This window comes from Rana temporaria, chromosome 8 (assembly GCF_905171775.1).
Source record: "Rana temporaria chromosome 8, aRanTem1.1, whole genome shotgun sequence".
Taxonomy (NCBI): Eukaryota; Metazoa; Chordata; class Amphibia; order Anura; family Ranidae; genus Rana; species Rana temporaria.
In genome coordinates this window covers 88042492-88058909 of record NC_053496.1, presented here as the reverse complement: position 1 = coordinate 88058909, position 16418 = coordinate 88042492, and the positions used below count along the sequence as shown (strand labels likewise).

The 16418-nt window shown below is 45.8% G+C and overlaps 1 protein-coding gene across 1 annotated transcript; it reads left to right on the top strand.

Moving 5' to 3' along the window:
• The first annotated feature begins 10688 nt into the window (after positions 1-10688).
• LOC120910694 (RNA polymerase II-associated protein 3-like) lies at positions 10689-12156 on the top strand. The gene has a single exon (XM_040322443.1). It carries the CDS (start codon positions 10704-10706, stop codon positions 12051-12053), a length of 1350 nt encoding a protein of 449 aa, XP_040178377.1. The 5' UTR covers positions 10689-10703; the 3' UTR covers positions 12054-12156.
• Positions 12157-16418: the final 4262 nt, after the last annotated feature.

Below are 16418 nucleotides of genomic sequence, written 5' to 3'. Positions count from 1 at the left end.
GCCAAAGTTGCCTACCCCCGTTCTAGAGGATTCTAGAAGGAGAGGAAAGGTGGAGCTGCTTGGGGACTTCTAAGGAGCCCTGACCAATCCCCAACCTGGATTGGCAGGAGTCAGGCCTCCTTAAATACCCAGGGTCAGCCCAGCTGGGGATGAGTTGTCGGGTGGAAGAATTGGAGATAGCGTACCAAGCTGTTGGGGCCTTTGAGGGAGCTCCCCAGTTGGGGGGTGACCTTGGGCCTATGCTTGGGTGCAGGACAGAGCCCTCTAGGAAATCAGGTAGGCTATGAACAGGAGGCAAAGGAGGGGAAAGAGAGGCCAGCAGGTGCTAGTACTTCCGGGCAAGTCTTCAAGAGGGAACCACCGGCTTCAGCCAGGAGGGCTGGTGAGTGACATGTGCAGTAGGGAGAACTGGGGAGGCACGCCTGAGAGGAATGGGAGATTGCAGTCAGAGATGGGTGCAGAGCCAGTAGTAAGGACTGCAATGTCATGGGCAGTGGAGTCAGGCTGCTGCAGCCAGGAGCGCGGGCAGGGCTTGAAGAGGGCTCACTGGGAGCAGTAGTCTATCAGTAGGACAGCTAGCACTAAAGACTTTCTATATCTTGCTGCACTATAGGGACCCGTAGTCCCTCTCCGCAAAAAGCAGTTGCTAAGGCCTGGCCTAACCCTACATGTGCTAGCTGTTCCTGAGAAGCAAGAGTTGTGCAGGAGGAAGAGAGAGAGAGAGCAATAGTCTGCAAGCAAGAGTTGTGCAGGAGGAAGAGAGAGAGAGCAAGTGTTGGGCAGGAGGAGACCGAAGTGATTACTTGTACACAGGGCTGGACTGGGACAAAAATTTGGCCCTGGACTTCATCCAGACTGGCCCACTTTGACAGGTCTCTCCCATGGTGGCCGGACCACTCCCACACCCCCCCGGCCACCCAAGCCCCCTCCTCCCCTTCACTAGCCACAAGCCGTTCTACTTTATTAGAGTAGAACAGCTGGTACTGGTACTTTTATAGGCAGTACCAGTGGGGAAGCTAGACATTATTTCACCCAGGGCAAAAAATCAGTTCCCCCCCTTATGGGACAAGATTCAGCTGTCTGTCCCCTCCCCCATGCTCCTCTGTCGTCCCCCCTGATCCTCTGGTCCTCCCCTTGCTTCTTTGTTCCCCCCCGGGCGAGCGATGCAGGGAGGGAGAAGAGGTGAGCGCTGCAGGAAGGGAGAGACAGAGGAGCGGAGGGGGGGCGGTGGTCCGCTGTGACTGAAGCCGGCCCACTGAGCCACCAGCCCACCGGGAAACTCCCAGTAGTCCCAATGGCCAGTCCATCCCTGCTTGTACAGAGAAGTGTATACCCTGTATAGTTGTCCCAATTGATTGCTATTCAATCCGCCAATTGACCAATATACAATTCACTGGGCATCTCAAATTTCCCTTACCCCATCCAAGTTAAATTCCCTCAATAAAACAATCAGCTTCAATAGTTTTGAGCCAAGCATTCTGTTGGTTCCATTTTGTATCAAAATTACTAAATTATAAAAGGGTATTTCAAAACCTAAAGTACAGTTGTAATTATTATTTATTATTGACAATTTAGCTTTCATTACAAACCCATCACATTAAACATCTCTATTTGTCTTTTAGTTTCATTTTGAAATGAAATCGATTCAATAAAAAATATTGGTTCTTGACCAATAAATATATAATTGTATTTAGAAGGTATTCTGTATAGTTTATTTTTTTGTGTCTAAGAAAACCATTCCAATATAAAATTACAATATTATAGGACAAAGGTAATCCAGTTTTGTTCACAGTACACTGGTTTTATATCGGGTGATTATAAATATTTTCTCCATCAACAGACCTTACGAAATCACAACCAACACATAACATAAGAGCAAACCATTTAAACTTACTTGTCCTGTTGTCCATAACCGCGAACTCGACTAAACTTAAAAGAGAAATTGGGCTCTTTAATCATACCGACCTAGGTGGATGCAGCACTGGTCTGACTGATCCACTGATCGCTCTGTTCTCAGAGCTCCGTGAGCAGAGAGAGCGTGTGGACGGATCCGGACTTTATTGTTGCGATCTTGCCTGAGCCTGGACTAGATCTGTGATGTCAGCCGACATTGGGCTTCAGCTCGCTATCTGCTAAAAACGGGTCACGGGAGTGCAGAACGAACCCCACTCCTGTGATCCAGGGGATAAGTACAGTCAAATGAGCTTTGACTGTAATTTTCCATTTAGAGGAATGGAGGCTGAAAGATCTTCAGTTACAACACCAGGTGCATGGCCCTCTGATACACTCCGTGGTTCCTTCTGCTATCCCATATGTCACTACTGTATTCTGTATTGATTCCAGACAAGGGCAGAGATAAATTTTGGTTAAAATGTTGGTAACTGTGTAAAAACAGCTCCGTGTGAATGATGAATGGCAGTGGGTGACGTCCGCAGGGTAGCCCCCCTTACGCATTACGTCCTAAGGGACTTTGTCAACAATGGCCCTTGCTGACGAAGTCCCATAGGATTTAACACATATGGGGGAGGGGCTACCTTGCGGATGTCACCCACTGCCATTCTTCATTCACACGGAGCTGTTTTACACAGTTACCGTATATGGATTTTTATGCTTTCATCCTTGGCATATCATGTGAGTATGATAAAAAACATTTTTAACATAAAGGAGTGTGATCATTAAATAAACGTATCAGATTTTCAAATAGCGTAGAGCACTTGAATTGTGTTTATTCCCACATATTCCATTAGGCTGCATGAAACTACTGGAGTGTTGGCGATCCATCCACATCTTTCCTGTGGAGACAAGCTTGATAGGGAGCAAAAAGAAGGAAAAGAAATAGGCGGAGGGGACAGCATGACAGAGGTGGACAGTAGGACAGACAGGGGTAGTTTAGAAATGTAGTGACCCCTTTAAAGGAGAAGTATGGTGTTCAAGTTTTTGGGCGAGGAGAGGCTGTCTCAGCAGCTCGCTGAGACGCTGAGACTGCCATCAATCAGGGCAGCTGGCGGATCCCGACATGGGAAGTCGTGATGACGCGCTGCCCCGACTGATGGCAGTGACGTCAGCGGAGAGCGGACTTCAGACCACTCTCTGCTGAAAACGGGTCACAGGAGTGCAAAACGAATTGCACTCCTGTGACCCATAGGAGAAGCACAGCCTAAAAAGCTCAGGCTGGACTTCTCCTTTAAGGAAAGTGGGGTGTCCAAGGGCTGGGGAGGGGTCCTGGGGAAGTTTGTGGGGAGGAGGAAGTAACATGGAGTCAGTCAGGAGCAAAAATAGATCGCCCCACATGGCTGACGCAGCTCAGCTAATCTCACAGTTGCGAGTGGCGGCTGACACCCGTGGAGCCGACTGGCTACAATCCCAGGTAGCAGCGGTATCAGGGGAGAGGGAAGATGCACCAGTCACGGGGGGCAGGGGCAGGTGATCCCCCGAGCTTGGCAGTCTTGGCCGCCAGAGATCACTCCTCTCTTGGAGCTTTGTGTCACCCCCAGAGGCCCGACAGGGACCGTCCGACCGCCCCCAAGCCCAGGGTACCTTGGCTGCGGCAGGTAGAGAGGCCGGGAGGAATCCGGGCTGTGGACGGAGCTCAGCCGTGGGGGAGAGGAGTGCTACACTTGGTTCTTCCTCACCTGCATGTTACAGATGTCTGGAGCATGCAGCTGCTGGAGAGGGCCAGAGCAGTTGGTCGGCTCGGTGAGTGAGAGCAGTGTATCGGGACGCTGGCCAGGCTTCCGAGGAGGCAGCTGGAACTTGAGAAGGGTGGTGTCAATGGTGAATGACCTCAGTGGTCGCACAGCAGATGCCCGGGCCAGGGGGTGGGTCAGGAGTCATCGGTACAGGCTGCTGTCAGTGATCATTCAGCCATTGGTGAGTGACAACAGGTCAGAAGGAGAACTGTCCGGGTCAGAGGAGGACGAGGACCAGGGACATCCTGCATCGAGGGATTCCGGCACGGCAGCTGGTGGGCCCAGTCCTGGGCAGCCCGGTAATTGTGTTTCTTCATTGTCTATATGTTCTTTATTGCAGGATTTGCTGGGTCAGGGTAGCGGGGGGCCCATGAGACGGGTAGGTTAGCAGTGGCGGGAGGCGACAGGACCCCTGCAAGACTGCGTAACCAATGCTGGCGGGTCTGGGGTGGTCCTTCAGGACTTACTGATAGGCCTACATGACTTGGTCCAGTGGTTTGAGCCGGACAATGGGACCAGTACTTCGCTGGCAACAGCATGGGCTCTTCAGCAAGGAAGGGAGCGGACTGCTCTGGCCGCCCACTTGCCAGCCGGCGCGCCTAATGTTTTAGGCGGTTTGCTGGCCACATCTTCTGGGGTGGTTCAAGGGGGGTTTCTTCGCCCGGGATAACGTCTAGTGCGCCGGCAACAAATAGCCGAGAAACAGGGGACAAGAAAGCAAATTCCGTTAGGCTGGCAGACTCCGCTAAGTGCAAGGTCTACATCTGTTTTGAGGGCCCCTTGGGTGCTCATCTAAAAAGTGGACATTAAAGAAAAACATTTTGGAAGGTGGAGTATGTGGAGATCTTTAAGTTACTGCCTCTTGAAAACTTCAATCTGGATAGATTGAAGCCAGACAAGAGCAAGAAGGAGGATGAAGAAAAACGCTGATATCGGCTGATTCCTCGTACTTTCGCTAATTGGTTGCAGGCTTTCGCCATCCTGGCGAGTGTTGTAGAAGAGAGGAACCCAGAGCATTGTTCAGCATTGTTGGTCTACCTGGAGGCCATTAACGAGGCTCACTGGATGTATGGAGGAGTGGCATGGCTTTGTTACGATGAACAGTTCCGACAACGGATGGCCATCTGATCGTCTCTGCGCTGGAATCACAAGGACATCAGCTTGTGGATGAAGCCTATGACATCGGTGCGGGCTCCCAAACTGTTTTTTCATGGAGGGTCAGAGGTACATCGGCCTCAGGACAACCGGCCGAAAAAAACGTTGGGGCTTCTACTGGCAATTTAATGAGCGAACATGTACGTTCAGTGCAAACTGTCGCTTCCGGGTGCAGGAGAGTCATGTGCTGTCAAAGTGTTTCAAAGAGGTAAGGGTCGTGCCGGAGAGTTTGCGGGTAAGAGGGATGACTCCAGTGCGAGTAGAAAGGATGCTTCCTTTCCTCAGTAGGTATCCCGATCGGCACGCTGCAAGGTTGTTAGAGGCAGGTTTTGCTAGCGGTTTTGAAATCCCATGTTCACTGTCAGCTGTCCCACCCATAGTGAGGCCTTGCTGCAGCCTTCAAGGGTTACAGAGAAACCACTGAAGGAGGTACAATTGGGTCGGATAGCTGGCCCCTTTCCTACGGTTTCGCTACATGACTGGTCTGGTGGTCTCTCCTTTGGGAGTTTTTCCAAAAAAGAGCCACGCAAGTTTCGGTCGATTCAACACCATTCCTTTCCAAGGGGAGGCTCGGTCAATGATGCTATCGCATCGGGAGAGTGTACTGTGATGTACACTTCTTTTGATGCAGTGGTATCATGGGTTCGCCGTTATGGCTGTGGTGTGCTGATGGCGAAGCCAGTTATCGAATCAGTCTTACGATTGCTGCCGGTTCATTCGGACAGCTTTCGGTTGCTGGGCTGCACTTGGAATGGGGCATACTATGTTGATTGTTGCCTACCTATGGGTTGCTCGATCTCTTGTGCCTTGTTTGAAACCTTCAGCCGATCGCTTTGGGGTTCCGTTGGCTTCTGAAAAAACGTCATCCATTTTCTTTTTGTGCATTATTTTGGATTCACTGCGGATGGAATGTCATCTGCCGACGAACATGCTTGAGGCTCTTAAGTCAGAGTTGTGTGGGATCATTGGAAAGCGCAAGATTCAGTTATGCCAGTTACAGTCATTGTTGGCTAAGTTGAACTTTGCTTGCTGTATAATTCCCATGGACATTTTTTTTGCCGCAGGCTGTCCACGGCGACGGCTGGGGTTAAAGCGCTAACTCATTTTGTGAATCTGAATAGGGAGCACAGGGGGGGTTTGCAGGGGGGCAATGGCATCTTGAAGTCGTTCAATGGGCTGCCTTATGGATGTCTGGACCCATCAGCAATTTCGATTTGGAGCTGTTTACAGACGCTGCAGGCTCGATGGGCTATGGGGCTTTCTTTTGGGGAAAATAGAGTGCGGAGCCTTGGCCTCCAGCGTGGGGGAGGCTGGTTTCTTGAAGAACTTGCACCTTCTGGGGGTTGAAAACACTTTTGGCTGAGGTTTTCTTTCGATTTCAGTGGGACAGGTTCCAGGAGTTGGCACCAGACGTGGAGCGACACAGGGTCGCCTGTCCCAACTGGATGTGAAGCATTGATTTGGAAATGCAGCACAGTGAATTCAACGCTCAGTGAGCAAGAATACATGGACTGCCTATTCTAAGGTATGGCGGGAATGGTTAGTATTTTTGCATGGGCTGGGGATTGCCCCCAAAGGGTTGAGAGGTGAACCATGCCGTCCTCTATTTTCTTAATTTAGGTCTGGAGAAGGGGATCTCAGCATCCTCTATTAATCATAAGTTGACAGGTTTGGCCTTCCTTTTTAAGTTACAAGGTTTCAGGGATTATACAAAGGATTCAAAAGAGCAGAGACGGGCGCCGACCGGTTTCATTTTCAATGTTGCATGATTTGTTTATGCACTTGAGTTTCGTTGGTAGCTCGGCGTACGAATGTTCCTTATTCCGGACAGCCTTTGCATTTGCCTTCTTTGGGGCATTGAGGGTTAGCGAGCTGGTCAGCTCTTCCAAACAGGCACAAGAGTGCCTGCTGGTACAGGAGGTGGATTGTTCTAGGGACTTGGTCAGCCTATGGGTACGACGGTCCAAAATTGATCAGGGTGGTAAGGGCATGCGAATCGTTGTGTTTTGCATTCCAGACTCGACCATATGTCCAGCACTGGCAGTGGAATTCTTTCTTTCCATGCGTCCAGGGTTGGGGGTTTAATTTCTGATGCATGGGGATGTCTGGCCCTGTCCAGACTTCAGTTCATACCTGTATTTCACAAGTGTTTAAGATCTGACGGTTTATGACCCCAAGGGTTACACCTCCCACGCTTTCTGTATAGGGGCGGCTACAGAGGCTGCCCGGGCGGGCTTGAACGATGAAGCAGTCAAGCGAATTGGCCGATGGGATTCTCACAGGATTAAGCTCTACATTCGCCCGCATTTGCTGCACAATCAGGGCCCTGCATGGGGTTTTCTGTTGTCTGTTTCTGTATGTAGAGTGGGGGGATCATACTGTAATGTGTTGTTATTTCCTTGTTTTTCAGGTGGAGAGGTCGGCCTAGTGTGGTTTCTGGGTCATTATTGCGTGTTTTGGGGGGCCAGACAAGCAGACGTACGGCCCAACGGTAGGCAGCTGGGTATCCCCAGACAGGAAGCTCAGGTCTGGTGGATTGGGGTGTCGAACATGCCCTGCAGCAGGATAATTCCAGAAGTACACAGGTTCTCCCACCTAGACAAGGCACCAGATATTTTAGTTCTGCACGTGGGTGGGAAATTACATGGAAGCCAGGGCCATGCGTGAACTGATACGCAATGTGAAGTTTGATTTCTTGCGTTTACATACGGCCTTCCCTGAGATGATGATAGTGCGGTTTGACATGGTGGGCAGGAAGGCTTGGCGGTGGGCTTGGTCAGTTAAAAAGGTTGACAAGGCCCGAGTGAAAGTAAATAAAGTGGGAAGATTTGTGACTCGCAACGGGGGCTTGGTTGTAAGGCATAGGGAGTTGGAAGTGGATACCTGGCGATATATCCAGAGTGATGGGGTTTAACCCCTTACATGCTGTGGCAGTGGTGGGTCTCTGGAGGAGGAGAAAAAAGGCTTGAATATATTAAAATGGTTGAGACCCATCTGTGGTATGGGGTTCTTGGGTACCTTCCGGTTAACGAGGGGGATAACCAGGAAGGGGTAAAATGTAGGTCACTGCAGACGATGAGTATCGCCTCTGAGTTGGTGTCTTATGACTCGAGGCCTAAGTTTAAAAGAAGTTTGTTGCAGTGACTAAGTTTTGTGTCGTTGCCCTCCAAGACCACCAAGATATAGAAACGTTTGGCTGATGGTTATTAAAAATTGTTATTTATTTAAGTTTTGTACTTGTTAAATTAAAGGCTGTAAGGCCAGTTTACTCCAAAAAAATTGTGTCACGTTTTTTATTGGGTAATTGGGGGATTTAGGTTATGGTCTAGCAGGTTGGGGAAAACTGGAGGTATCTGTCCCTCGCATGTCACGACTTCCTGGTCATTCAGGAGTCCACTTGTCTTGGTAAGCCAACATTTTATTTTCTTGGTGGAGGGAGGTCACTCAGCGGCCAGTGGATTGGATTCATTTTTCACGCGGTTTTCCTTTTCCAACAGAGCAATTTTTATTCACAGGATTCTTTATTGGACTTTAAGAATATTGCACTGCACTCTTTCTGTATACATGTATCTGAGGCGATGTGATTAACCTTTAGTGTTCAGCTTGCAATTATAGGATTTAACATTTTGTACAATTTGCGCTGATTGCCACTATTTTTACATAATGGTACTGGTAAGTATAAACCATTTGCTTTGCAGAGACCTGCTAGATTCAGATATTAAAATCCTGACAAGGTTGTTTTAAAAAACACAGTGGCAGATCCACAAAGCGAGTACGCCGGCGTATCTACTGATACACCGGCGTACTTTCAAATTTCCTGCGTCGTATTTTTGTTTTGAATCCTCAAAACAAGATACAACGGCATCTGGGTTAGATCCGACAGGCGTACGTCTTCGTACGCCTTCGTATCTAAGATGCAATTCTTCGGCGTCCACTGGGTGGCGTTCCCCTCGTTTTCCGTGTCGAGTATGCAAATTAGCTATTTCCGACGATCCACGAACGTACGAGCGGCCGTCGCATTCTTTTACGTCGTCTCTAGTCGGCTTTTTTTGACGTATAGTTAAACCTGCTATTTGGTGGCGTACTCAATGTTAAGTATGGCCGTCGTTCCCGCGTATCATTTAAAAAAAAATTGTTTGCGTAAGACGTCCGTGAATCGGGCCGGACGTAATTTACGTCCACGTCAAAACAATGACGTCCTTGCGACGTCATTTAGCGCAATGCACGGGGGGAAATTTAGGGACGGCGCATGCGCAGTTCGTTCGGCGCGGGGACACGCTTCATTTAAATGAAACATGCCCCCCTACTCGCCGATTTGAATTAGGCGCCGTTACGCCGCGAGAGATACACTACGCCGCCGTAACTTACGGAGCGAAATCTTCCAGGATTCAAACCAAAAACAGTAAGTTACGGCGGCGTAGTGTATCTCAGATACACTGCGCCGGGGCAGATCTTTGTGGATCTGCCCCTTAGATTCTTTTTTTAAGATCAAGCTAGTGTAAGCACCTCAAATTTGCCTTCATATAAACTTTCTGTAATCCCCTGGACAGCAGAACCTAAACTGGTAGAGGGAGTTTTAGCACTCTGAGCCAACCAGGTTCTATGTCATTGCACAATCCAACACTGTAAACATGTTTACCGATTTGGAGAGCACAGGAATAAGTTTACTAGTGTGCTGGTAATCCTTCATTGTTCAAAGACCATGCTGGGGACTGGTAAGCGACACCATTACATTTCTCTCCCTTCTTTATAAGGAATGAGAAGGTATCATCATCTCTTTTCATGTGGTATTGCTGGGTTTGTGAATTACAAAAGTGACTGACCAGAATAATAAATATCTTGGTATGCAAAATATACATAGAGCTTGTCTGAACTGACAGAAGAGGGTGAAGAGCTGAAGTTACACTCGGAAGAGCTCAGTGAGGAGAGCCCTGAGAGCTGATTGGAGGATAGGGACACACCCCCATTAGAGGGAAGGGACATCCCCCCATCATGCCTGATGTTTGCAACCACTTTAAAATTATAAGGATAATGTTTTTTTTCTTTGGTACTAGATGTCTTTTTCAACGTACAATGTAGATCTGTACTACGTAACTATATATTTTTTATGTATTTAGCAGGATGGTTGGGGTTCAACTTTCTGAAACAACAAAGCTATACAATCTTCTGCTAATCATTTTCTGATCTCTATCTTTATTACAAAGGTAGAAGAATCTGGTTCACCCAGTAAGAACTATCATAGCGGTGTCTGCCAGTTATTCCGTATAAGGATAAAGATGAACTGAAGTCACCTGTCAGATTTCATTTCTCAGGCTAAGATGATGAAAGGTCGTACACAGTGCTACACTGAAGGAAACACTTTAGAAGGTCATATAACCTAAAGGGGATATAGAAAGCATTTATACTGACTAATCTTCACACGACAGCTAGACAAACACTAGTACAAGGTATGGTCCATCACAAAGAAAATCTATACCCTAATTATAAGTTCAGTTACATTCCTGTTTGAATAGGTAGCAATAACGCCTGCATGGAGTATCTTGTGCACAATAATTGTAAAATAAAAGCGTAACATTTGTTAAGCCAGCAGAGAAGCGAGCTTCACTATAATGATAATCTAATTCTGTTGTCGCATAAACTGTTTCTGATTTTCAAGACTACAATAACAACTTTACGTGAACCCTTTTTGTTTAATGTCTTTGACAGTCATGTCATTATTTTCTGTTGTGACTATATCCTCTGTTTTGCTAATTTTTCATTTATTTTTTAATAATAAAAGAAAACAACATAAAATATTACTGTACTTTACTACCCGCAAAATAAAAATATAAACCTTCCCATCTCCTTTCTCTGCATTTTATGATAAATTTGATATTGTACTGCAGGACAGTAAAATATGTGCAAATACACTTTACCTATTATGTATACCTGTGCATTTTAAAGCATTCATTGTCCTCAAAAGGCAATGGTATTACTCAAGAGCAAAAGGAAGAAGTAAAAGAAAATGAAATTGTTTTATCAGAAGAAGATAAAAAAGCCATAGAAGCCCAGAAGCTGAAGCAACAAGCAATTGTGCAGAAAGACTTGGGCAATGCTTACTTTAAAGAAGGAAAATATGAGGCTGCTATTGAATGTTATACTCAAGGAATTACCGCAGACAGTACAAATGCACTACTACCAGCAAATCGAGCCATGGCCTATCTGAAAATCCAAAAGTACATGGAAGCGGAGGAAGACTGCACACAAGCCTTAGCTCTGGATACAACTTACGGGAAAGCTTATGCCAGAAGAGGGACTGCAAGAGTAATGCTACGAAAGCTGAAGGAAGCAAAAGAAGATTTTGAAACGGTTTTAAAACTGGAGCCTGGTAACAAGCAAGCAGCATCAGAACTGGCAAAAATATCTCAGGAACTTGGTGACAAAACAGTAATGCTCAGCCAGAATGATCTTGCCAATCAAAGTAAAGGGAAAGATGAAAGGAAATATTTAAAACCAATAGAAAAACCTGCACATCTGAGGTCTACGAAACCTTTAAGGCGGATGGAGATTGAAGAACTTGGAGCCATAGCCATAAATCCAGTAAATGTTTTGAAAGAAAATACTCCCTGTAATGTGAAAATTGTCAGCCAAGTTGAGGAGCCTCAAAAAGAGAATTTGAATGTTCAAGAACAAATCTCGATATCGCCTGATATTCCCAGTGCTAAGATCATAAAGATAGAGGAAATTGGTGATGCACCAACCTTGCAGAGAAATACAGACAACCATGTTCCGCCTCAAACACTGCTGCCGAAAGTAATAAATGACGTGCCACCATTATTGCCGCCCATGACTGACGTTCCAGACGTCCCTACAAGTTCATTTCAGCTTGAGTCAGATTTCAGGAGTCTTAAGGGAAACCAGGAAATGTTATACAAGTACATCAAGCAAATTGAACCATCCATGTACACTAAAATCTTCCAAAGGGCATTGGATCCAGATGTGTTTAATGAAATGATAAAGATTCTACGGCTTAAATACATTGCAAATGAAGATGCAGCTAAAATTCTGGAAATTTTACAACGATTGTCTGAACTTAGAAGATTTGATATGGCAGTGATGTTTTTATCAGAATCGGAGAAAGAAGATGTCCGGGCCCTGTTTAATTTTGTAAAACAGTCACTAAAGACAAGTGATTCTTTTGATGCTCTAAAGAAGAAATATGGCATTTGAGCATTGAACCAAGAAATGTATTAAACATTATTAAGATTAAATCTTTTTGGCAAATTTAATGGACTCTGTATAAATCCTGTACAAAATAAATCAATTTTTTGTACCTTTAAAAAAAAATAAAATAAAAAAAAGGCAATATTTTTTCTTTTTTTCTAAAGTGTATTTTGTGCGTGTATTCGAGAGAGGAGCCGGACTTGGGAGTAGGCAGGCCTCCCCCAGAGGCAATCTGCCACCTTTCTCCATGCCCCTGGTGGCAATGGCGGGTGTGTGAGGGGGTCCTCCCACACAGCCCGCCCTACCTGCTCCGCTTTGAAGCCCAACGGGGCAGAGGGACTCCCTATAAGGGAGTGAGAGGATTTGCCCGCTCAACCAGCCCCGTTAGTCCTTCGCCTCTCTTTTTTAGAGACCGCGTGGTCAAAGTGCGTGCATGTTAACCCAATTTCGAGTGCGTGTAGGTGTGGTTGGTTTTTGTGGGAGGGGGGTGGGCGTACTAAGCGCAGGCTTACCTCGCATAGAACACCCACCGGGAGCCGGGCTGAGACCACCAAACTCAATTCACATGTAGCCGAGACCCGGATCCGAACCCCTAGCTGCAGAGGTGAATGGCTTGTCAGTGCAGTGCCAATCGCGTTGAGCCACCGCAGCTCCCAAAAGGCAATATTCACATTCAGGTATCTACAGTTTTCTCTACAATTGCAATAGCAAGTTTGCGAGCCCCGTTTTTAATTTCATGAATTTCTACAGGATACTGTCTACAGTCCTTATAATAAATACCTTTTTAATAACCAGCATGCAGAACATATATATTGTATATGGATATTTGATAAATGATTGAAAATGATAATGCAACAAGATAAAATGGTTTCAGTGACAAGGAATGGAGTAAGAGGTGGTGAGCAATGATGTGTGTGGCAGTGATCAGTTAGGTTTTTACAAAGCGAGTAATAGTATATCACATATTGTGTGTAAAATATTATATATTAATTTTACCTTAATCGTGAGTTGATATCACACATATCCAAATCACAGAAATTGTGTGAAGGAACTAATTTCATATGAAGGATCTTAGGGTCAACGTGTTTGCCAAGAAAGACCAATCAATCTCAAATAAGAGATTTGTATTGTATTTAAATTATTTGGAATATTATAAAATTAAGTTTATACTAAGAAAGCAGGATAGCATTACATCTATCAAGCAGTGGGTGTACTCACACTGGAGACTGTCTAGCCATTTGCAGATAGATGCTTAGGGATCATCAAGAGATCCACCTAGCTCCCTGTGTTTATTTATAATGCCCTTAATTGGGAAAATTGAATTCCAGGGCTGTCCGCAGGAGCCCCACCCCCTCTTTAGTCTGCACCCTACCCCACCATTGGGATCAATGCTGCAATGGCGGCTCTCCCTAGGTGACTCCCTCTGCATCCGAGAAGAATAATGTCCCTGGCTGCTGCCGTCACTTCCACCACAAATGCGTGACGCCGTGACCTCACACGCACGCGCGTCAAATTCTTCACCCTTCATATGAAATTAGTTTCTTCACACAATTTCTGTGATTTGGATACGTGTGATATCAACTCACGATTAAGGTAAAATTAATATAATATTTTACACACAATATGTAATATAACTATTGATGGCTTTTGTAACAACCTAACTGATCACTGCCACACACATCATTGCTCACCTCTTACTCCATCCCTTGTCACTGATACCATATTATCATGTTGCATTATCATTTTCAACCATTTATTACATATCCATATACCTTTACACACACTTCTGACATTCCACACTCTTTCACATTGCACATTTATATTTATTTATTAATTATATGGTTACACATGCTTATTCACTCATTTCATCTCTTCTCACCACTCACCTCATTTTTTCTCTTTCTTTTTCTTTTCAATCCCCCCTCCATCACTACCCGTTTAATTCATTATTATTTCAGCTGTATATTAACACACACACACAGTCTCACTTTTCATTACACACTCACTCATTCCATTGACTAAAAAATATTCAACGTCCTTAATTAATGAATTAGGGGACATCTTATCTCCCTTTTTTTATATATACATATATACATTGGAGTATACTAATTATATGTACAACATTAGATCAATACATATAGTAAATGCGCTGTACTTTCTGGAGACTCTCTACCCGCATATAAATTCGAATTGATAAATTAACAGAATAAGCATTACGCAATGCATTCTATAATGATACTTTCAATGCTTTGCTGCAGAAGCTGGCCCTCCTGTCCATACACGCCCCCTAGGGGCCTTTCTCCGTGGTGTGACTCCTTGTAAGTCGCATGTGGAATGGTGATGCTGCATCTTGGGGTATCTGATGACCAGAAAGCCACTGGGATCTCTTAATAACCGTTTTTTAGTGAAAACTCTGGTTCAGTTGGACCCACGCTCACACACAGTGACTTGGTAACTATGCACTTTATATTCTTTGCGACTTTGGCACGTACCAGGGCAAGAATTGTAATTTATTATTCTATATATAATCTTTTTTCAGCAAACTAAACCTCTGAAGAAGACCCCGATCATAGGGGTTGAAATACGTCATTGTATATATGCCTGTACATGTGATATGTTGAGCCATATAGCAATTTTATTTTTGTGTTTGCATTTCTGTGTATGAACCACATGATTCAATGTTACCAGAGCTCATATCTTAACTGTCATGATTATGTCATACATTTATATCAATAAAACCTTTTTAACATATATTGTCTGTAAGTTTTGAACTTTGCTGCCTGAAAAACCCCACTGGGGGAACCCTCCCATAATGTAGTTTAATGTGGCCACAATAAGGCAAGTATTGGATTGCCTCCTCACCACTAGGGATGAGCCGTTCGGTTCGCATCAGAACCTGCGAACACACCAAACGTGCGTGTGAACTTTAGAACCCCGTTAAAGTCTATGGGACTTGAACGTTTGAAATCTGAAGTGCTAATTTAAAGGCTAATATGCAAGTTATTGTCCTAAAAAGTTTTTGGGGACCTGGGTCCTGCCCTAGGGGACATGTACAATGCAAAAAAAAGTTTTAAAAACTGCAGTTTTTTCAGGAGCAGTACATTTAATAATGCTTAAAGTGAAACAATAAAAGTGAAATATTCCTTTAAATTTCGTACCTAGGGGGGGTATAAAGTAAGCATGTGAAATAGCGCATGTTTCCCGTACTTAGAACTGTCTCTGCACAAAGTGTAATTTCTGAAAAATAAAAAAGTCATTTAAAACTGACTCGTGGCTATAATGAATTGTCGGCAATTCAGAGAGAATTCATTCATAAAAAAAAAAAAAAACGTGGGATCCCCCCAAATTTAATTACCAGGCCCTTCAGGTCTGGTATGAATATTAAGGGGAACTCCACCCCAAATTAAAAAAAAATGGCGTGGAGTTCCCCCAAAAATCCACACCAGACCCCTTATCCGAGCACGTAACCTGGCTGGCCGCTGAAAAGAGGGGGGGACGAGAGAGTGCCCCCCCTCCTGAACCGTACCAGGCCACATGCCCTCAACATGGGGAGGATGTCCCCATCGACAAGTGCCTCATCCCCACAACCCTTGCCCGTGGTTGTGGGGGCCTGCGGGCGAGAGGCTTATCAGAATCTGGAAGACCCCTTTAACAAAGGGGACCCCCAGATCCTGGCCCCCTATGTGAATATAAGAAGTGTAAATAGTTGTGAAAACACACACACACACACCGTGGAAAAAAGTCCTTTATTAAAAAAATAAAAAAATAAAAAAATAATCCAGCGGTGGTAATCCACTCTCGGTCCCGGCTCCCCGCTCCAATGTTGTCGGTATCCAGCAACCGGTGATCTCCTCTCCGGGCCAGCGATGAGAAGATCGTTCAGGATCCAGAGTGCAGCATAGCCGGCCGCCTGTCTCTTTAGGTGAGGCGGGGCCACCCGTCACCTGACCCCGCCCCCTCTGACGCAAGGGGGAAGCCTGGGCTTCCCCAGTGACGTAGCAGAGGGTGCGTCAGAGAGGGACGGGGTCACGTGACGGGTGGCCCCGCCTCACCTATATAAGAAATGTCACTAGCTCCAGCAGCAGAGGCATTCGCCGGGCTGTCTCCAGTGGAGACAGGCGGCCGGCGATGCTGCGCTCTGGATCCTGGATGATCTTTTGATCACTGAACCGGAGAGGAGATCACCCGTCACTGGATACCGACAACGTTGGAGCGGGAAGCCGGGACCGAGAGTGGATTACCACCGCTGGATTTTTTTATTTTTTTTATAAGGGACTTTTTTCCACTGTGTGTGTGTGTGTGTTTTTTTACAACTATTTACGCTCTCTCGTCCCCCCCTCTTTTCTACGGCCGGACAGGTTGCGTGCTTGG

Coding starts and splice junctions, on each gene's coding strand:
- LOC120910694 (XM_040322443.1), top strand. CDS start 10,704: ATGATAAATTTGATATTGTACTGCAGGACAGTAAAATATGTGCAAATA.